Source organism: Falco naumanni, chromosome 4 (genome assembly GCF_017639655.2).
Source record: "Falco naumanni isolate bFalNau1 chromosome 4, bFalNau1.pat, whole genome shotgun sequence".
In the NCBI taxonomy this organism is placed as follows: Eukaryota; Metazoa; Chordata; class Aves; order Falconiformes; family Falconidae; genus Falco; species Falco naumanni.
In genome coordinates, this window is record NC_054057.1 from 44,267,099 (window position 1) to 44,290,937 (window position 23,839).

General features: G+C 39.6%; 1 protein-coding gene across 8 annotated transcripts in view; it reads left to right on the forward strand.

The window, feature by feature from the left end:
• MYO3A (myosin IIIA) overlaps window positions 1-23,839 on the forward strand; it is a 126,349-nt gene extending 102,510 nt beyond the window's left edge. For all 8 annotated transcript variants that reach the window (XM_040592887.1, XM_040592888.1, XM_040592892.1 and 5 more), the window contains 7 exons: window positions 2,104-2,227; window positions 3,323-4,301; window positions 5,000-5,138; window positions 15,640-15,749; window positions 18,200-18,240; window positions 20,016-20,156; window positions 22,361-23,839. In XM_040592887.1, the coding sequence (XP_040448821.1) occupies window positions 2,104-2,227; window positions 3,323-4,301; window positions 5,000-5,138; window positions 15,640-15,749; window positions 18,200-18,240; window positions 20,016-20,156; window positions 22,361-22,475 (1,649 nt within the window). In that variant the 3' untranslated portion in view covers window positions 22,476-23,839. The remainder of the gene's footprint in view (window positions 1-2,103; window positions 2,228-3,322; window positions 4,302-4,999; window positions 5,139-15,639; window positions 15,750-18,199; window positions 18,241-20,015; window positions 20,157-22,360) is intronic.

Consider the following 23,839-nt stretch of genomic DNA (forward strand, 5'->3'; position numbering starts at 1 on the left):
CACCTCTGAAAGTTGTCAATTATATCAGGATTTTGAGCAAATGCAAAAGTATGAATTTACCACTTTGCTTTATTTGTTGATTTCCCCAATGTTTCTTCTTGTCCACTTTGTCCTGTGTGCAGTTTCATTTCAACTTCTTTTGGTTTACAAGAAGCCAGAACAAAATAGAAGCCCATTTATACTTAGCTCTCTCAGGTTCCCACCCCACCCCTGCCGTGTATTTCTATAGCAATACAAAATTCCTCTTTCAGTTTGAAAACAAAGCTTAGACAGTTACTATCTCCTAACTGGGTTCTCGGGAAGCTTCAGAGGTGGTCCAGAATAAGTCTAAAAAGCCCAGAATTAGCTTATATTGGCATGTCCATTGACATTGTAACTTGATTTATTTCAAAATAACTCCTGTTGAGTAGCTTTTGTATGCAAATGAAATGAGGATTGGCTCAGAAGTCCAAGAAACTCTAGAAGTGTTCCAAGTACTTTACAATTTGCACTCTCCTAAGGCCCTGTCAGACTACAGTATAAAAACCAGTTGTACTACTCCTAGTAAGTATTTGGGTTCCTTTACCTTGCATCTAATTATCAAGATGTCATTTATGTCCCTTTTATATAGTGCTTCTTACACAGAACCACTGCATCTAGTGGATCCCAAGCTGTCTAAATTATGAGGGGTATACTAAAGCAAAGAAACCCTAGCACCAAGTTATATGAATGTGTTAGAACGAACTGCTTGTGCTCCCTTCCCATTCTTAAGTGAGCTTGACCCTTTCCCTCTGATACAAACCACTGTCAGCAGAGCTGGAGTAAGAGCTCCCATATCTACCATCTCCTCAGGGTATTTAAATCACCTGAATCCTTAAATCACCTAAACCGCCCAAGTCACGGCACTGCATTTGGAATTAAGAGTTTAACAGAATGCTATGCTCTTTTTAATTTGCCAGGGATTAGCAGATTTGTGCTGAATTCCTGGAACTGCAGACTTGTCCAAATCAAGCACTGTGGAGACTGTGCCAGTTCCCATTAGGAAATTATTTGCAAGTTCAGGAATTTTTGAAGCAACATTTCTGAATGCAATTCAATTTCTGATTAAGACACTTCAGTGTAGATGTCTACAACTGACCTAAGTGTCTAAACAACTCTTACAGTCAGCAGAGCCTATAGTTTGATTTATTTTATTCAAAACCACCAAATGCACAGCTCATTTGCCCCCATATTGGTATCTAGTGTCATCTGAGATGCCCTAGGTTATCTTGCTGGCCTCCACAGCTTTATTTCATGTGTTATACCCAGCTTTCTCTCTCTAGAAAGTCCTGTCTGTCTTACTTTTTCTGCCAGCTCTACGTAGATGCCTCTGCTATGGCAGTAGATACCTAGATGCCAGCAGCTGCATCAAGCCCCGAGTCACTAGTCAGTGCCTACACATCTTACAGAAGACCCAAGTCCTTATTCATCCTTGTTCACACCAGAAACTTGAACTTTTACCTCCCACAAAGCACAAGTAGCAAGTACCCTTGCACCCAGCTACTGTGGAGCTTGCACATCTTTCATGCTGAGCTTTTTCATTCTGACTGATGAGTCTTTGCAAAAAGGAGCATGAGCTAAGTATTCTCTAACTGCTGAGCTATCAAATTTTCCAGTTTTCTCTATCTATTGAATGTTCAGCTAATTCCATGCCTGTGCCAGAAGAGAGCCTGGTAATCTCTGTAGCCTTATAATCAGGCATTTCCCAGGGAAATGAAAGACTGAGTCAAATAATTGCCTGAATCAGGCAGAGCAGGTACATGAAGCTGCGAGGACTGTGTTCCAGAGGCATTTATATAGCACTATGCTTCTGCTTCATTCTGCATCTTCCTGTATTTTCTTAAGTCAAATAAAATACAAAGAAAAAGCTTGTATGTATCCTCATGTAGAATGGGTACAGCTTTCTGAAATCTCAAAAAAAATTTTGTGGGACAGAATAATTCCAGATGAAATGTAATCATAATAACCACCCCTGTCCATATTTCCTTATTTGTTGTTTAATGCTGTTATCATTTGACTCTCTGAAATGTGTGGGACACCCATTGCTTGTTGCCTAAGCTTGTTTTGTATTACAATTTGTGTCAGTTGCCAGAGGGTACTTACTCAGGAAGAAGAGAAAAGAACTAACTGAGACCAGAAACAAAGCAGCCATAACAATTCAGTCTCACTACAGGGGATATAAGGAGAGGATGATCTTCAAAAGGAGCAGGTAGTAGTATTTTCTATCTCTTATGTCACTGAAATGTGTCACTGAAGAACAGTGATAAAAGATAAAAGTTAAGTGAATTAGGATTAATCTAGACATGTATGCAAAGGTAATGTACATTTATGTGGAGGTTTTTAATGTCAGTAGCCAATCTTCTCATACTTTTAAGACCAGAGAATAAAGGCATATTTAGGGGAAAGATCAACAATATTGTGCTTACCTGTAATGTTAATGTGATCTGTAGATGAGTCTTTTTCTACAACTAGCTCATCATAAAAAAAATGCTCAGGCAAGGGTGAGAAATAGCCATGTGCAAGGATCTGTTCTCAAGTCACTGTTTCAGACAAGCATAGGTGATAACAGCGGGAACCCGGATGTCTTGCTCAAATCAAACAGCTAGAAATTAGGTGAGGTGAATCGCATCCTAAATCTCTCTGCAATGTGCAGTCCCAGTCTCTGAAATGGAGCTAGTAGCACTTTGCTCATCACCGTTGTTTTTTCAGTGATAGCATTTAGGTAGGTGGAGACTAGTCCAGAGAGATGGAAAACAGCTGTGAAGGAGTGCAAAGTCTTTCGGAGGGAAAGAAGAGGGTGGTAGATTTCACCTGGCACTGAAATTTTATTCATAGTAACAAAGACAGTTTAGGGAATAGGCCTTTTCAATGTGACCTGGACGTATGCCCAGCATCATTCTTTTTTTCATTCCTAGTATGTCTTGAGACAGTTTACTTTCATGAATGCATTTAGGATTTTGTGCATTTATACATATTTGAGGTGCTAAAGTGTTTCTGCCTTCTTTTTTTGTTAGCATTTAAATTAATTCTTTACTACTTTATCAGCCCTCGTGCACCCTAAATTTTCCCCCTAGCAATTTTCTGTGAAGAGTTTAAATTATGTTCCTTTTCACTTTAAGAAATAATGATAATAATCAGAAAGACAGAAATTGTTTTGTTTTCTTTAATCCCACGAAATCTTTCCCATGTTGCAATGTATCAAATTGCCATTTAGTACACAAACTCACCAAAGGTAGTTATAAAGTTGTTGCTATCCTTCATCTCCTTCAGCTATAATTTTTGCCCAAAACTCTGTTCCATTCAGGGAATTACTTAGTAAGGAACAAACTGAAAATGCAGCATCCATTAGCGAAAAGGAAAATGATGAAGAACTTCAAGATTATGAGGGGAGTCCAGCTGGAGTGAAGAGTGCCCTTCCTAAAAATGAAGAAGAAGCAGCTGTCATTGTTCAGAGCCATTACAGAAGCTACAGAGTCCATGTAAAAATAAAGGAACAGTGTGAAAAAATAGCAGAGGAAGAATTATCTGCTGTGGAATTCCTTGAGGCGCAACTGCAGCCACCTCAAAATGATACACTGGAAGAAGTAGCAAATGAGGAGACTGAAGATGAAGCTGATGCTGTTACTGACAATGAGTGCTCAGGGTACAGTGACACAGGGAATGTACGGGAGCAACAGAGGACATCTGCTGAAGGAGAGGGAGCTTCTGTGAAGCAGAACCCTGTAGCAGAAAGTTTTGGTGAAGGTGAAGAACAGACCTCTTTGGAAGAGTTTTTGAGCAAATCTTCAGTCAAAGTCACAGCTGAACCTAAGCCCCAGCAAGAGCAAGGTAATCCAGAGACACTCGGTGCAGATCGGCAGAATCACGAATCTGCTGTTGTCCAGCCCAGGACTGAAAGGGATGTGGAAAGAAACCACCTGAAACATGAAGCAGTGATGCCTAGAGGAGGTAAAGGAATTATAAGAAGGGTGTCACTAAGAGGCTCACGGAAGCAAGTTGAAGCAGAAAAACAAGGTTCAGAAGACAAAGAGAAGGCAGCAGTGGTTATACAGAGCAGTTACAGGTGTTACAGAAGGAGGGGACAACTCAGAAAAGAAGGGAAACTGCCTTGCAAAAGTCAAGAGAAAACTATAAAGGAGCCAACAGAAGCAGTATGCGTTCAGAATAATGATCCTCAAATAAGAAAAGATAGGGAAAGCACCAGTGCAGAAGCTGAAGTCTCTAAGACACTGAAGGGAAACTCAGAGAAAGAGGCTTGTGATTTGGCAGCCTTTTCACGGCAGGTAAGAAGCTTGTAAGCCACATATGTTGAGCATAATATTCTGAGCAGTGACGGGATGGTAAAGTTACTTCACTGGCTTCAGTGGCACCAAGGTTTTACTCTCCAAGACTGAGATTTTGGAATGGGTGTTCTATAAAAATGCACATTTTGGGCTGCAAGAGAAAATACCCTTTTCAGGAAGGAGGGAAAGACAAAGAGCAGTGGCAAAAATTATGTTGTCTTAACCTAGTTTATGTTAAATGCAGAAGCTTTGCCTTTGTTGAAATGTGCATTTGCCAGGCAAGACCCTTAATTCAGTAACCTCATGAAATATCTCTGTAAATAAAACTAGAAGTTGCTGTGTCAATGTCAGAGACTCACACATGTGCAGAGAAGTGTGCCTACAGCTGTAGAAGCTATTTTGCATCAGCAAGGTACCGTCTGCTCACATGTGAACCAATATGAAGCAGCTCCAGGGGTGGGCTGCAGTGTGGACTTTCCGGTGTGTGGGTTTTTTCCTTCTTCCTCCCCCGCCCCACTCCCCCCTTTTTTTTCCTTCTGTTTTAAGGGAGATGGGGAGGTAAATGTGGTAGGGGTCTACACTGCAGTCAGTGGAGCAATACCTTTTGAATTCATTCTCTAGTCCACTATTTGACCTTCGATTACTTTGGAACATGTATACTTCTATAATTATGTAAACTCCTGTGTTAAATTTTTTAGATATCAAAATTATCTGAAGACTACTTAGCACTGCAGCAAAAATTGAATGAAATGATACTGTCACATCAGCTGAGACCCGTGATGCTGTCCAAAGATAAGCAAGCTAATGGCCAACTTTCTTCTCATGTTTGTCAGCCAGGTAATGTTGAACCTTCCTGTTAGCAGAATTTTCATTTGTAAACAGGACTGTCAAGAAGTGACTCCTAGTCATGTTTTTAAAGGCCAGGGAACAGTGTAAGAGTTAGCTCTGGCTTTTCATATAATTCAGGTTGTACATTTTTGCACTAAACCCCATATCAGTACATGTCTGGAACATAGTTTTCATAGAAAAATCCAAGCCTGGTTGGAATTTATTTATTTACCATTTTTCTTGGTATTTCATTTCAGTGCTGCTTAAGATTGGTGAATGAATCATTGTAAGACCTAGACATAGCATCTCTAGGCATACTTTTATTTGGTAAAAATTCCACATTGGCTCTTTTTTACTTATATGTTGCTGAACTGTGTGTGCTATTGGTAAGATACGGGACTATGTGTTAAAAACAAAAATTTTTTAGGTACTATGTCAAACAGTTTACTAAAGTTTGTCACATATGTGCTGAGTAAAGTTTTAGCTAGCCACAAAAGCTACTGAGGCTATAAAAACTTAAAACTTCTACCCATGTTCATAGGTAAGTCCTTAAAATTATAAATTAAGTTTTATTAATAATTGGACTCCATTTAACTGGCACAATTAAGAGGACATTACCTCTGAAAATATACTCCAAAATTATTTATATTCCAGTTAATGTGGGCAGTGGGGGCTCCTAAAATGCAGGCACACTTGGAGCAGGTTAGGTGGCAGTGGGGAGGAATACTGGTAGAATAAAGGTGGAAGATATGGAATTCAGAGCATGCAGATCATGAAGATCTGTGCCCCGTGGAGAGGTCCACAAAGAGCTGACTGAGCAGCTCAAGCCCCTTCACTTGGAATAGATGTAACATGGGATTTCCTCAGTCTGTGTCTTGGGGCTGCAGTTGTGGAGGAAAATGAGGATAAACATGGCAGATGACGGGGTGGGTCTCCATTTCTGCAGCAGGGTTTTGCCAGCTCATGCCACTGCACTGCCTCTGGGGAAGATTTCTGCTTGCTCCTGCACAGCAGAGATCAGATGCAGGGCTGTCCCTTGCTGCCCAGAGCTAGTTGTACTATTTTCACAATAATGTGTGGATTCAGCTGTCACGTATGCTGAAACTTCCTTGTGTTCCCATGGCTACACTGAAGAGATCCTAAAAGTACTTCACCCCCGCCATACCGCCCTATCAAGTGGGCAAGCTGCTAAAAGGAGGGCTTGGTGTTTACGAAAGCTAAACCTTGAATTGTAAACTGGCTGCTGGTAGATACTTCACATAGTTCAGGCTCTTTCAAAGACCAGTCTGCAAGAGAAAACAAATGTGAAGTGGAAAACCAAGTGCCATGATCTTTCATTAAAGACAGAGCAATGTTTCTGATTGCCATCAATGTACAGAGTTCTCTATCAAATGTTGCTGATTTTGACAAGATAAATCTGAGGAACTAAAAATGCATGCTTTGGAAAGTAACTCTTGGTTCTCACACATTTTCCTACAGAAGCTAGAGAAGAGAGGTAGATAGAGGGAAAGGGAATACACAAATCCTTGTTTTATCAGTTAAAGATCTCATTACGTACAGAAGTGAACGAGGTGAAAATGTACCAGTATGTTCATGCCATGTGCAAAACACAACGAAGTCTACCCTTCACATTGCTATAAATTTAAGTAGCATTGCAGGAGGCAAAAGGATGCCAGGATTAGCCACCTCTGCAGGCAACCCTGTAGAGTGGTCATCAGTCAGACACTTAGCTACCCTTTATCTCTGAAAATGTCCCAGTGCTTTAAAAATCTGTGGTGTCATAATGCAGAGGTTTTCCAATGGTAAAGTGTGTGAAAGTGCTGAGTTGTAGCCTTTTGAACATTGACACGAAAAATGTCATACATCTTTTTGAACCAAGTCACAATGCTTTTTAAGACAACACTGAAACAGTTGTTGAGTTGCACAAGAGACCACATCTTTGGCCTCATTTTAATGAATAAATGGAAATAAGAACGAGCTAACGTTGTGTGGTCTTAACAAAAGGAGTATTTATTTTCTTTGTTTTCTCCTGACAAATGTCTGCATGTGTGACATGACAGCACTTAGCTCTTTTGTGCATCAGGCAAAATCTTTAAGAAAATTCTGATTAATTACAAGCTCACCCTTTTCTTCTCTTTATCTTATGGGTGCAAAAATTAACTATTTGATATTTTGACTTATTGGCTTTTGTAAAAAGGAAGTCAGCAATAGCAATCATAACTGTAAAACAGTAGGAAGCATCAGAAAGAGTCCTGAATGCTCAGATTCATATAGATTAAAACATACTTTATAGTCAAGGCATACTCATTTCACTATGGCTTATTGTTGTAGTTTAACCCCAGCTGGGAAGTAAGCACCACACAGCCACTGGCTCACTTCCCCCCCACCCACCAGTGGGATGGGGGAGAGAATCAAAAGAGTAAAAATCAGACACTCATGGGCTGAGAAAAAGACAGTTTAATAAGTACAGCAAAAGCCACACAAGCAAAGCAAATCTAAGAATTCATTCATTACTTTCCATCAGCAGGCAGGTGCTCAGCCATCCCCAGGAAAGCTGGGTTCCATCACATGTAACAGTTACTTGAGCAGACAAACGCCATCACTCCGAATGTCCCCCCCATCCCCCTTCTTCCCCCAGCTTTACATGCTGAGCATGATGCCATGTGGTACGGAATGTCCCTCCGGTCAGCTGGGGTCAGCTGTCCCGGCTGTGCCCCCTCCCAGCCCCGTGTGCCCCCCCAGCCCGCTCGCTGGTGGGGGGTGAGAGGCAGAAAAGCCCTTGGGGCTGCGCAAGCCCTGCTCGGCAGGAACGAGAACAGCCCCGCGTTATCAGCGCTGCTCTCAGCACGGATCCAAAGCACAGCCCCGTACCAGCTACTGTGAAGAAAATGAACTCTATCCCAGCCCAAACCAGCACACTTGTGCGGAATTTTAAAAAAATATTTTTATCAAAATAAATATGGTGGACACATGCTTTTGGTTTTGATTAAATTGCTTTAAGTTGGCAAATAGACAAGGTGAGTACAGAGCTCAGGAGGAGTTACTCTTTTCAAAGCTGAAATGGGTGCCACTCAACTAAGAAGCAATGACAGAACTCACTACAGAGAAATTTGCCACTAAAGCACAAGCCAGCTAAAGTTGTCCTACCAGCCCTTAAACACTGTAAAGCATGAGTTGGTGCCTTCTATCTCAAACCAACCTATCCCTCCCAGCCTGTTTACTGCTGTCCAGCTCGTCACTTAGCGAATGCTCTGCTCCAGTAAGTCAAACCACCCCAAAACCAGCCCTCGTAGAGTTCTTGACAGAACTCTTGTTCCCAGTCTTTCTGTAGCCATCTTTCCCTTTATACAAGAGGCAGTTATTATCCTTTGAGCTGGGTCTGGCTCCTTGGCCCTTCCTGTCCGGCTGGTCTGAGCTGGGCAGCCGTAGTTTGTGTTCGCAGTGTTCTGTTGTTGACTTAAGTGTAGCTACTCACAATAGATGTCGTGAAGGTGAGTTTTGCCAGACACTGAACTTCAAAAAAGTGTAAAGGAAAGCCAGCCAGGTTCTAGTCAGGCTCTGTGTTCTGCTAGCCTTGCTGGCCATGATGTGAAACTTCACTCCCTGCAACACAGTGGGTTTGACAGTGGGTACCAGGCTCAGCCGCCCACCTGGGGTATGGAGTGATGCAAGCCTTGACTTCTCACATCCCTGTGGCCGTATTTATAACTGCCAATCAGTCCACTGAGAGACCTTTCTAGGTGTGGAATGTGAAATTTCTTTTTCTGCATTTGAGCATAATTCACACAACAGGAAAACCGTTTCCTTTCCAGCTATGGCCAATGGGCAGGATATTGAAATAAGTGCAACATATAACTTACAAGGGTAACGCTGCAGTAATTCCCCAGCTTGCCTGTGAGCCGATTGGAGCCTAAGCATTACAAAGCTCAATAACAAAACTGCATTGTCTAAAGTAGACTTTTATTATAGCAAACATGATCTAACTAGTGGAGGGAATATTTAAGTAAAAATATGCTGTGTTTAGTTCATTTAGGTTGTACTGTGTACAACACAGGAGTTACCAGCATTCTGGATATTGTACTTTCTTCCTGTATGCAATACAGCAAGATAACTACATAAAACAAAGACTTGCGGTAGCGTACTGCAGGTTGTCATGCTGAAGTGAAGCAGACAGACGTGGTGAGTGATCCACTGTCTATTAAACAGGGAGGAGCCTTCCTGTCTTCTTGCCTACATGGTGTGTTACAGTACAATTTATATGCACACATTTACAGATGGATATGCTTTTAATGCAGGCTTCCCTCTAGGGCTACCTTTGCTGTCCTGCCCTTATGAAGGCAAGGATTGTTGAGCTTTAGCTGTTCTTTAAATCATGTAGTATTTACCTATTTGTAATTACTTTGGTCATTTACATTTATTTACACTTCTTCCTCAGCTTCACTAGTTTTATATGTCATTTTACAGCTATAACACACGAATTGTATTTTACAGCTGTATGCCAGATAGGAATACTTGTCTGTCTTCATCTGTGGGCAGGTGGCCATTGTTCAGTTTGAGAACTTAGCGACTCCTCTGATAAAATATTTTATTACATTGCTACCCACAGAAAGGGAGGAACTGTGGGGCAGCTGGGTGGTGTGCTGTGACACATTCAGATTTTCAAAACTGTTTATTTTAATAAAAACACAAAGCCTGCAATTTAAAGAACATATGAGGAAAAAGGTTGAATTAGTCTTAAATCCACAAGGTTAAGTTGTTCTTAAGTGAATGTGTTTTTATAAAAATGCATAAAGCAAGCTGCACAAGGTTCCTGGAATAAACAATATTCTCTGTGGCTCAGATTTCTTGAGTGGGTTATATTTGCTTGCCAAATGTTTTCAGCTAAATGTAATGACTGCATCCCAGGACAGCACCTTTGGACTGCTAGTGAGCCTTGGGTTACTGTGGTGTCAGAATAGATGCACAAATGGCCACTGTCAAGTTTTTTGAAGTCAAAGCTTGAAGTGAGGGGAATTTGACCATTAGGGGAGCAATTTTTTTCTTTTTTTCTCCAGATGAATAATGGTGCCCATCCTTCTAAGTATTAAATGACAGTTCAAGTACAAAATCTCAGGAAGATAATTTTCTATATTTAGAATGAAATTCACACAGTACAGCTGAGGACCTTTTCAGCTACAAGAAGTGGTGAGACAGGCAGGGTTTTCATCCAGGATTTTTTACACAGCACTATTTATGGGGGCTTCATGGGCAGCCTTTGCAAGGAAAAGGGAGCCTGTGTGGCACTGGGTGAGCAGAGTAGTATTCTCTGGCTGGTCTTTCTTCTTTGCAAGGCAGGGAGCACTGAGGCGTGGGACTGGAGAAAAGCAGGGTAGTCAAGTGCTTCTGCTTTCTGATTGTTCTCAGCTACTAGAGTCACCCTTTGGACACCATACAGCCAGGACGTACAAGGAGTGTTGGGAGTTGGTCAGATCTGTGGCAGAGCATAAGATCTGGGAGGTCACGGAAGTGGAGTACAGCATTTTCTTTAAACGTCCTCTCTTAAATAGCAATAATCTCCAGTCACCATACTCCAGAAATGAGAGTATTAGTGTCAGCCAGAGACTGAAACTGCTTCCCTCAGTGTGATTGGTAGGACTTAGGCCAAGAGATCAAACTCTCAACTCCTGCTGCATGCAATCGGAAAGTTCTCGGTCTCTTGCAGTTGCTAGTTCTAGGTCTGTGCCAGAATAATTGCTCTGTTTTTTTCCAGATTGCTAAGAATTTGCACCCATCAACTGTAATTTCCAAATCTGGCCATGGTAAACATTCCATGAATAAACAATACCTAACAATCACTAACCAGAATATTACAGAGCAGTGCTTTTCTATGTGCACATGCCAAACTTGAATAATTACATCCTCACACTGCGTACAATTAGGACAGTGAAAAGGAATGTACATAAACGTTGTAAGCAGTAATACCTGTTAACTTCTCATTATCAAGCCCTGGAATTCCAGTTACTATATTTGCATTTTTCTGATTATTCCCAACCCTCTCTACAAAACCCATACAATTACTGCTTTTACTCGTTATTCTTCCTGCTTTATTCTGAGCTACGCTTTATACTTCTGTCCCTGTAAGATGTGGAACAGTGCTGAATCAAACATGTAACATTACACTTAAATGACCTGAAGATGGGCTTATCTGTTTCTCCAGGTGTCCTAATAAAAGAGACCTTTCATCACTTAGATGCATATCGCAGCTGTAACCACACTATTTCTCTAGTCTTCTGTATAAGATCTGTTGTAAGTCATACATTAATTTACATTAGCATCCATGGATGTTGATTCCTTGAGATTGTTGTCTTCTAAGCTTATCATTGTGTGTCAGAATGTGCAGACATAGTTCAGCCTAAAGAGCTGTTGATACTGACTTATCTTTATTCAAGCATTTCTTGCACATACTTGGATGTTTCAAGCACATGCAGCTCTCCACAATTTCCATAGTTTGTGCTGGTGTTCAGGATACACATAAATTAAATGAGCTTGTCCTAAATTTCATTGTCCCTCTTCTTATTTTTTCAGTGTATTTGGAGCTTTCAGTGGGGTGTGAGTATGAAAGTAGTAATACCTTGTAACTGAACACCATAGAGTCAAAGAGTGTGTGTGCAACTTAAGTAGGAACCTGTGAGGTAGTGTTAAATGAGCTAGCTGAGGTACTGATAGGAATAAGGAATTGTCCTTAGATTTGCTAAACCTTCTTTAATGGTGCCTGGCAGCCACACTATTCACATGCCTTTGCTGACCCTTACCTCTGTAATTCATTCATTCTCAGGCAGAATGACCTTAACTTTTATTAAACCTTCCATCATCATTTGATCAAATATGTTTTGACAGTCTGCTTCAGGTTTGGGCAGGAGAGAGATTTAACTTCCTAGGCATAGATTACAGCATGTTTGACATTCACTGCTGAGGTTCAGAAGCAAAGCATCCAGGTCACGAGAGCAAAATCTCTTTCTTTTGACTAACTGAGTACTCACTGCGTGTTTGTTCAGCCTGTCTTCCTCTTGCTAAAACCTTTAAAAAGGAATGTCTGTGGAGCATCAAATGTTTTTGTTTCCGGTTTCTCCTACATGTTCCTTCTAAGGCATGTGTGGCAGCACAGACGGCACCTGTTCAGGTAGATACAACCGCAAGGCATGGGCTGGCTGCAGAGAGGGGAGTCTTGGCACAGTCCTTCAGTCCAGCTCCTTCGCTGTGTTAATGACTAACTGGGACATAACCTTAAGCAAGTCTCGGTGTGTCTTGCTTTGTGTATCTCGTTTACACTGCTAGTAGGATAGGGATAATAATAGTGCCAGCCTGACATTTCCAAAGCACTTGGACAGCTAATGTTGTGAATGGGTTTCGTATCGATGTTGTAACAGATCTGTTTAGATGTTCGTTAGATAGAAAGCATCAGTTTTCCTTTTACATATGAAGCACATGGCCAGATCTTGCTAGAGATACTTGAAGTCTTAAGGAAAACTAGGCTATAAGATATTTTACTATGGAGAGACTGAGCTTCAGTAAAAACCTGTTCTTTGTAATGGACTCTAGAAGCAACATAATTGGCCCATTAATAAGTGATTTTACTCCTCCTTTCTGTTTCATTGGCTACTGCAGAAAGGTATAGTCCATCTGGAAAACAAACTCATCAAACTCACCATTTATCAGGTTTGGGTATTTAATTTGCCTTCCACCTTTAATTCTGCTAAGTAAATGATTTCTGGAATGATCAGCAACTAATAAAAAAGCAAATTTTACCTTGTGCAGTGAGTTACCCAATACAGGCAACTATCATGTCAGCTGTATTTCAGTAGCAATGAACACACAAATCTAAGGGCAGAAGGGAATCACAGGTTCACTTTCCGGTGAAACAAAGCAAGCTAAACCCATCAAACTATTTTTTACTTACTGTGTAATTTGGAGACAAAATGCAGAATTGCATTTTCAGCCCTATATTTAATTTTAAAAAGCAACAATGGAGGTCCAGACTTAGAAGACTGCCTGCCCCAACATGGTATTTCTGTCCCCTCAGTTCTTTTGCATAGCTCATACGTATAGTACAATGCATGAGCCAAGATGAAAACCGATTTTTTATTGAAATCATTATCACTGTAATAATGATGGTTTTTGAATGTAAAAGAAGTCATCTTTGCAAAGCACATACACAAGAAGTATACAAGTAATTTCACTGGAATAATTGTAATCTAGAATATGATAATGCTTTATGTGTCTGACAGTGATGAATTAAATAATGTAACAGCATACATAATGTTGAGTTCTTAGGGGACAATAAAAAATCTTTAGGTATTATGAGAGTCTTTTCCCTGGGATTTTCCTAAAGCCCCCATTTTGGCTTCATTTTTTTGCAGATTTTCATGCAGTCATGGTCTTTGACACAGTTTTTGAAAACATCCTACAGACAAGAGCTTAGGTGTTTCTATTCAACTACATTGAATTTTAAGTTGTTGCGTTTTTTTTAAGGTATTGTTTCCAGTTTAGGCTCCTGTTGTGTTTAAAAATAAAATAGAGAAGATACGCCTCTACTCTCTCATAAATGGAAACCCAGATAACTCCAGGTGGCCCATTTGAAACACAGCAAGCTAACAACAGCCCATGTAAGAGCACTGTCAGGCCTGCTATACCTATTAAAATCAAATAATATAATTTATGTTTAATACAGGTTACTGAAATGAATTTATTGCATCTAAATTTCATTGTTTAACATAAATTATCTGTACCCTGGCTTAGAATAACAGCATTGTTCTCTTAAGTGCGAAATGTTAAAAGATACTTGTTCATTCATTACATGAGAAGCAGTCTGCATTTCAGATAAGAAACTAAAACAACAAATGTAATCATTATCCAACTGCAATTTAAATTAACATTATTCATTCTGGCTCCTCTGTATATCCATGACCTTTACAAGCCTTTATTTATCACACATAACAAAAAACTTACACAGCTAATTTTGCTGGAGTCAACACTGATGTATTACTGATCATTTCCCATTTTAAATGATTGTGCTACCTCCTTAATTAAAAAGAGAACTGAGGTACACGGGAGAGATCTTATTTTTATCATGTAGAACTGTTTCTGATGGTCATTAGAGAACAAAATACATTCTTCCTTCTAAGACTCAATCGCATGTAGTTAGCACATCTGGATTAAGGAGTTAAAGTTGCTTCATGTGAACAGGTCAGATCAGCAGAACACACTTCAGTGATTCATTGAGAGCTAGATCGGCATTCCACCCTCACACTACATTTACGAGTAAGGAGATGTTTCTTCTCATGGACAGTCCTATGAATACTTCTGTGATGGGACAAGGGCAATATAAAACCTCAGTGGATAATGCAGTATACTGGGACACATGGTTCATTGTGCCTAAACCTTATGCAGTGACTTCATTCATCACCCTGTATGTGTCCCTATGTCCCATCTCTATCATCGGTGTTCTGCTGCCACACAACTCCCTCCTCCTTCATCATGAAGGAATTGCTGTAGCCCCCTATTAGCTTTTCCTATGGCTGAAGCTGAATGTAACATGACCATGCTCACCATGCTGTATGTTTGTGGTCCTTCAGCCCCCCAGAGTCAGTTCTGTGGTTTCCAAGTAATTAGGAACCTATGCACTTATGTCACTCTGTGACAAGCAGCCTGTGAACCCTTAGCAGCCCTGCATCTTAGCACTGACAGAATTGTGTACAGATTTTTAACAAGCAAATATGCAAGACATTTTGCTAGTTCCCCATGTGCCAACAGTGTAATCCACAAGTCAGTGTCTAGCTCTGAGATGGAGACTGCCAGAGGACAGCAGTTCCATTTTGTGTTAAAATCTTGATTTCGTTTCCATTAGAATGAAGCTTGCAGGAAGATTTTGTAGAAATAGAGACCAGAAGTTGAGTACACTCAACTAGATTACACTGGATGCGATGGACATGGTCACGCTGTGTTGCCCAGTGATACATGATTTGGCTTGAACCAAGCAGCCTCAGCGGGAGTCCTTGGGGAAAGCCTACACCACGATAGAGGACCAGCCTCTGAATCAGACATCTAATGCTAGTTCCCGTATTCGGCACCTTAACGATTGAACTGAGTCTGAAAAAAATATCATCCCTGCTGCCCAGGTGCCTGTTACAAGATGATGGCCTTCCAGTAGCCATTACTCTTCAGACCCCTTTTCTGAGTGTGGAGCACTGGCCCTTTTCAGGAGGAGACACCTGTACCAGGCAGCTTGTGGGCTGTTCCAGCCTGCCATTCACTACATGGCACGTGTCCCTGTGGGCAGTCAGGGCTCAAATGGATAAACCCATTCCCCTTTCCAGCCTGGTGGTGGAAGTGCCCCAAACAGTTGCTTTCTTGAGTTCCTGCAAGCAGAAGTGCCTACATGCTTTTGCTCTCTTTGGTGAAATTCTCTCCTGTTTTCATAAAAGCTTCCTGTTCTGTGAAGAAATAAGCATTGCTGTCTTCTGCTTTTTCACAGTTGCAGCCAAAGTAGAAGGCTCTCGCCCAATGCAGAGACCCCCAAGGAGGCCACGGAAGCCCAAGACATTAAATAATCCAGAAGACTCCACGTACTACACTCTAATACACGTGAGTTTAGCAAGCTTTTGTGGGCTAAAACTGCCAGATGATTCCCCACCTGAACTTTCTAATTGGCCAATTCCCTATATTCCTTTCTAATGCAGCATAAAAGTGGCGTCCTGCTGAAAGGAGGCAGGCCACAAACTGCACATTTCAAACTAGGCTTGAAATTGAAGTTCAAAGTTAACCTGATTGGGGACCTAGGTCAGACTAATTTTTACTTCTGTACCTAAACATGCATACATTCATTTGCACTTTCAATACTCAAAATAAGTGCCCAGTCTCCATAGTTTCTTTGTAAGTCATGCAAGAGAAACAGGTTCATTCGGAGAGCTATTTTGAGTGTCTAAATTAGTGCTTGATCTTGCAGAGAAAGCAAATACTAAAATAGGCTGTATTAGTATGCGCACTGTGACTTCCTTTACAAATGTGTCAGATTGTGATTATGAAGGAATTGGCAAATACCAACAGCTCAGGAGACTAATGGATTTGAGTGTCTCTATATATAGCCTTTGGTCCAAGTTCAGATACCAAGTGCTGCTTTCCACCCTTGACTTCAGTGCACTTAGATATAGAAAAAAAAAACCACAACAAAAACACAAGAAAGCAAGCAGAAAGAGAGAAAATGTAAAAGCAGCTCAGAAAGCAGTTCCAACAAAAAAAGCAATTAAACTCATTTGCTCGAGGTGCCTGTATCTTAGTGACCTATTTTAACAGCCGGTGAGAGCCCAGCTAATAAACTAACCGTAGCAATTGCTTCTCCTTTCAACAGAAGGTGTCACCAGGGCCTTTAGGGAGAGTTGTGTCTGGCATACCAAAAAAGACAAATACGGCTATGTTTTATGATGGGGGCTTTGAAATAATACAGCTTTGGAACAGTGATATTATGAAAAGAAATTATATTCTAAAAAATAAATTCATATATAAGAATAAGATTTGTTTTGTGAAAGCGAGATTGGTGAGATAAAGGATTGAAATGAAAGGCATGACACTGAATTCTGTATTAGGAAATTACTGAGAAGGGTAATTCTGAAGTAAATGCATATTTAGAAAGCCAAAACTATACAATCAGGAACATAGTATTTTCTGAAAGTATTTTTTCCATATCAGAAAACAGTCATCACATCAGTGCAAACAAAAACTGCAGTAATGCTGGGGAATTTTTAGACACATTTTTAACAGCAGTTTTTCAAGGTATTAATCAATATTACCTTCAATTAGTTGTATTTTTCAAGAAGCTGTGAAAAAGAAAAGCCTGTCTTGCTGACATTAATTTCACTGGTAAGTGAAGGGTTCAGAATAAATATATATACACTGAAGCTTAGAAGGAAGACCTACTAGTTCTTAAATTCTTAGACCTTGGGTAAGGCCTTGAGCTCTAACTTGAGATACTTGAAGCTAGTCAGCTTTCCCAGCTGTCATGGGTTTTCCACCCTAATAAAAATCTCTGTGACCTGCAGGTATTCGCAGATGATTATCAAGCCCAGATCACCTGAAAACGAAGGCAAACAATAAGTGCATTTTGTGAAAAATTTTCTCTATCTTCTGCAAAATCAGATATTTCTCTCGCATCCTGTTACAGATATTAATTGGACACCTTCTATTCTCACTCATCTCTTTGCATATCAGATGAGCTGAAGGGGTACACACGTATAAATGAAGCCTGACAATAGCTCATTGTTCATGCAAGGCACTGAAAGTTTATTTTGGGGTATATTTCTTTAAATAAGCCTATCTTTTTGAAAGACTTGCCAGTCACTAATTCTAGTAAGTTTTCACTCATTTTCCAGAAACACAATTAAGACCAAAATTAGGAGCATCTGCACTTAAAGTACTGCTTTTGCAGTATGATGCATTAGGTGCTGCAACACAGCATTGTTTTGGCTGCAGGGACAGAAATCTATTATAGATAAGAAATTATTCACATTCCCTGTGAATCTTCTTTCCTCTGCATTTCTAGATGTCTTGTATCCTAAAGGTGCTTTTGCCACTGAGTATATACTGCTTTTTAAATGGGGCATTTGTCCCTTTTATTCTACTAAAACCTGCAACAAGACTGCATGGACTTTAATGAGAACAGGATTATGCCTGCTCCCACTGCGTTGCCTGTATTCATGGAAATTCTCATGGCATCACAGTAAATTTGCCTCAGTGGGATACTGTTGTTAACGTCATTAAAACAGCTATAGATATTTGAAAGTTTTTTGTTCTGATAGCAATTACTTTAGGTTTTTTTCACATTATGGTAACTGAAATGTGAGAGTAACAATGCTAATCCCATTCTCAGTTTCAAAGATTCTGAAAAGAGATTTTTCTGGGGCAGTTGCTCAGCAAACTAGATTCTCTGTGTTTTCTTTTAATGAAAACTGTACGGCACTCTCCTATCTAACATATTGATGAATTGTACCTTTCCATAAGTTTTTCTTTTAGTATTTTTTAATTGCTTTGTATTTTCTTAGAAATCGATACAAGACGAAAAACGGAAACCAAGAAAAGAAAGGTAATTTTTTTCATTATCTCACTATTGTCGTTTTAGTACTCCGGAAATAGTTCTTAGCTGTGCTTCAACCAGGAGAACAAAGCAATAAAAAAAGGCATGGTAATTTGGTGATTCACAGGAAGGACATCATATGCAAAGTTAAAATATGCAATTTTCAGCAACAAAAATCCATCATAGAATTCAGTCATTCGGCTTTACTACAGCATGGCCCTTCACCATGGCAACACAAGCATAATAATAAGTTAAGATAAGGTCCACATCAAAGATAGTTCTGACACAGAAAATAATTGAAGGTGCTTAAAATTCCAGTCAAAGCAAATGAGCAGCCAGTTCCTTTTTGTTAGCAAAAATACAAAGACTGTTAAAATTCTCTCCTAAAAATACATGGCTGTTTGGAAATAGATCATAAAAATTAAAACAATAATTATTAAGAACTGGTAAAGAAGAGTAGCCCTTGAAATTTCAAACAAAAATATTTTCTTCACAGTGTAACTAACGTATTTTGATGAAACCCTGCAGAAATAAAGCAAGCAATAGATAGATTCAGCCCTTCTGTATCTTAGATCCTTATGTATGCTATAGACCTGGTTCACAGCTCCTGACAGACATCATAGCTTTATTGTATTTGTGTTTCTATACTTAAACTTTTTTGCTGCTCCTCAGTGACATTGCTATGGTACCACAGCTTGAGTGTCAAGGTAGGCTGTTCATAGATGCAAGATGAATGGGCCTTTAGCACTATCCTCGGCTGAGGTTGCAGAATACAAACTCTGTATCTAAAATATGTATCTTAAAGGAAGTTACATGACATTATGTGCACGTAATATGTGTTCACAGCATCTAGCTTCATTCAACCACAGTTTAAATTGCACTTGATTATGCCACTGCTTAAAGGATTCACTTAATGTCCATGTCCCCCGTGTCTGGTCCGTTACAGCTCTTTTTCCAATGTCATTTGGATCCTGAAAAAAATTCCCACCTATTTCCTGTTGTTGCCTCCTGTTTAGTAATTTAAAATAAAAATAAAAATAAAAATCTAGCTTTTTCTTTCATTTGGTCTCAGTTAAGTTTCACTTATCTTAAATCTAGTTAACCAGTTCCATCTTCTTTCATGTGCTGACTCAGTATTAGTAGAACATAGCAATTGAAATCAATGAGTTATTTCTGGGTTCTACCAATATAAGAATTGAATTCTGAACTTTTTCCAGGTTGCTTTTAGGATATTATTTTTTTCCCTAGCCATTCTAAACTGGATGTTTTGATTGTTTTTTCCTGTACATATGATACTCGGATACATATGATAGCATTCATCTAACAAAATAAGAGACATCTGCATTATTGACACCAATATCTGAACTAGTTGCTTTAGACAGTCTTGTACTCAGAGAAAAAAAATAGTCATCTTTAGAGAAATTATTCAAATTTTCCTCAAAGAGATATCTAAAATAGGTCAGATGAATAATACCATAAAAATGCCTGTCCATTGAGTATAATGGCAAACTCAAACAATTTCAGTCATATATGTCTGCTTTATGAACATGGAAAAATATTTAGCATTTCAAAATTCTCAATATCTACATTGTACAGCAGTCACATTTCAGAGACTGACTTCTTGTGCTTACACACACACACACGCACACATATATATAGATATATATATATATCCTTAGATCCTCAACACATAAACACAATAATATTTGGTTGCCTTATTTTTGAGTGTTTAATATAATATTGGAAAGTTAAACTGTTAACTTAGTGTACTTATTTATTTACAGTCTGAGCAAGGTACTAGATTTAGATATCTACTACCAAGAAATTTCATCTACTGATTCCACCTCAAAGGACAGCAGTTCTACCACAAGAAGGAAGAGGTACCCAGCTGAGCGCAGGACTTCAATTTTAAGAGCCACTGAGCGGTAATTCATACAAAATAATAATAATAAAAAATAAATGTTGCATATCCTTGTTGAGATACTCAAAAGATTCATAAAAAGACAGATACACTTTCAAATTACGTATAAAACTTTTTTATTGTTATTCATGGAATCTTGCCAAATTAACTTGTAAAATGTATAGCTGAAAATTTCCCATTTCTTTATGCAGCCGGGACAAATGCTAGTATGATTGGTGTTCAGCCTACCTGCTAGTTTTTGGCTTCCCAAGTGCCAGATGAGATAGACAGACATAGATCTCTGATCTAAAATCAAATTAAACTAAAGCAGAAGGTGAAAATTGTATTTCTGATCAGTTAGGTTTAAAACAGGGTGGATGTGCCCCAAAAACGAAATTTCTGCCTGCTTTCTGCAGGTAAGACACCAGCTTGACTGCCTCCTTTTCCTGCTGTCCTGTAGGAGCGTATGTGTTTATATAGCCTGTGGTGGACTACACCAAGGTGGACAGCCAGGAGGAAAACCCCAGAGGGAGGGTTTGCCTCACCTTCTCTCTTCCCACATAGACTTCACAGAGGGTGACGTCTGCTGGGCTGTGGAAATTCATATTCGCACTCTTGCCAGTGAACCCGCACACATTGCATGTTCAAACACATATTAATATATCTTGATATATTTGTATCCTCATGTGTCTTCATATATGTTAGAAAAGCCTGGAAAATATCTAGGTCAAAGGCTTAAGGGAACCACTAAGCCTAGGATGATCACTGAATTTTAAAATGTTTCCATAGTAATAGAGAAAATGTTTGTAGAATATTTTGTGCCCCATGTGTATTTTATTTTTGACATTTTTTCAGGTAGGATCTAAATTATTTTTAGGAAGGCATTGTGAAGGCATGGAATTAAAAATACTCATATCAGGGAATTGCCATATAATTTACATCCCTTAGAAGATGTTGCATTTCTAGGGTGGTTAATTACACCAAATCTGTCACCCTGAGGTGTGGGTTTAGGTGAATGAGAATTTTGCCACCGAGCTTACTAAAAGGAGTGTCTTACTTTTTACTGTGTGCTGCTCTCATTGCATCCTAACTAGCAACAGTGAAAAAAATATGCATAACTTTTAAACTTACACTGTTGCCTCTGAGGGCAGATGAATGCAATTGATAAACATTTCTGCACTTCAGAATCTCCGGAATGGGGTCACCTGGATCTGAAGACTATACAGTCAGTTCAATCTGCAGAAGTGAAGCACAGAGTATTTTTTATTTGGCAGTTTACCTTCAACACTGGCGTAGGACCAGTGGCAGGGTACACCTTTAGCGCAGAACACTACAAATTGTTGTAATTATTTCAGAGTAATATACTTTTTAAATAACTGAGGTTTATTTTTGATCTTGCTCCATGGTAACACCTGGTGCCAGTTCACCATTCCAGCCTGTCAGAGGTGGCTTCCAAAATGCACCTTGCTGTTGGGGCCTGCAGCAGGTCTGCAGATGAGTTAGTTGACTTTAAAGACTTAAGTCACGCACCTTTAAGATAGCCACAAAAATGTCAAGCACGTAAACAGGATGTGAGAAACCAGAACTTAAAACCGCAGCATAGGGGCACATACAGCAACAGCAAATAGCAAGCAAGAAGAAGAAGACAGAAAGCCTATCAGCGTCTGACACATGTACTATCTAAGATATATAAGCAATATGTAAAAGTAATAAACACCATTTTGTTTGAACCCAGCCATGGGGATATAGTGTTTTTTGCATCCCTCTAGACTTGCATCATCACACCTTGCCATCTGAAAAAAAAAAACCAACCCCCCAAAAAAACCCTACAAAACCAATGCGATGGACACTCACAGCGAGCTCTGCAGGAGGGTTAAACACTGAGTAAACAAATTTATGCCAACTGAAAGTCTGGTTCAATAACCATCAGGTAAACACTACTGCAAAGCACCCCCATGTTCTCAACGGTTTTATTTCCTTTTATTATGACCCCTTCGTAGAAGAACATGTTGTTCTTCTGTGTTCATCTGCTTTTAGTGTATAATGTGTTTGTTCCGCGGTGCCTGCTTTATGCAGCACAGGAAGAGGCCTAGCAAAGTCAGTTGCTTATTTTTCTTTCTCCTTTTATTTTTTCCTCCGAGGGTGAAGGTTAAGCAGTCGGTTAGGAGTGTTTGCCAAGGTAAATGTTTTTACTTTAATTTCTAAAACACCTCTGCGCTTAATCCCTAGGTCGAGGGTTGCAGAAAGCCCCCTAGAAGAGAGTAAAACCGAAGATAATCCCTATGACTACAGACGACTGCTGCGGAAGACCTCACAGCGCCGGCGCCTTATCCAGCAGTTCTAGCTGCTGCTGCTGTTCCAGCTGCCATTTGGCTTTTATTAGCATAATCTTTTTTATCATTTTATACCATGTGCTTCCTTTTTTAAAAAGAAAATCTCCAATGTTTCAAGTTTACAATGTGTGTGTTCATGTGAATGTGAATTATTGTGGTTTACAGCCCAACACTGTTGCAAAGGGACACTGTCAGTCTACCATACCATATCCTTTAAAAAAAACTAATATGAAAATCAGCTTTCTTTCAGATACCACTCCTACATCATAAAATTATTAGACATTAAGCAGCTTAAATTTAGTTTACTTTCCTCTGCATATGTCTTTCTTTTTTGCATTTAATCAGTCTCATCCAATTAAAATAGATCGTTTAGTTTATAGTTCCCTGGTTAAGCTTTCAAATTCCCATATGCACCTTCAGAAAACCTTAGTTATTGTTTCTAATAAACTGTTCTACAGGAAAAAAAAATTATAAGAACACCATAGGGGAATTTCTGCTTATTTTAGGTTTGCAATGCCTAAATTTTGGGATGAACTGTTTGTGGCAAGTGTCCCTCTAATGAAATCAAACATAAATGATTAATTGGCTAGTATACTATGGCAGTTTATTTCATTATTGACTTTACTGTAAAGCTAGTAGCCAGTTTTAAAGGTCAACATGGTGTGTATAATCTTTATTTTGGAGATGTCCATTCATGGGAAGTATATCCAGCCCTCTGCTCTGCCTCTGAGGTCTGTGACTAAGTGATGAACTTTTAAATCGTGTTTGCTTTGTTCTCCTTTGCATTAGATTTTTAGGAATCTTAATCTCTGGGGTGCCAAGAAAGGAATAGAAATGCGCTCTCTGGTTGATTGCTGCCTAAATGTAATGATCATTCTTAATCAGTTCCACTAGAAATTAAGTGGAAATAAAAGCAATATCCATCGTGTTCAAATTCCCCCCCCCCCCCCCCCCCCCCCAATTCCTTATTCAAAAGACCTTGTTTCACAGAAACCACACAGATAATTGCTGTGTTTCCTTTCTGGATTCATAATTGCATATTCCCAGCTGCAAAGCAAGAGAAGGCAAATTTCATGATGCCAGTATAAAGGCCTGATCCTGCTCCCTTGCTTAGCTCTCCCGAACGCCACAATTGGCAGCAGCAGCCAGCCACAGGGGTAGGGGTTTTATCTGTTCCCCACACAGGCTTTGGCCCTTTCCCCAGGGACAGGTAACCATTGCTTCTTCTTCTGCAACTAGTTAGAAGGCTGTGTACCAGATTAAAATCTGCTGCAATGTAAAATTTGCAATCGTTTAAATTTCAAAATCCATTTTAAAGTTGCTTTCTCCTGTATTATTAAAACAGTAAAGTAAATAAAGACGCACAAAGCAGTGA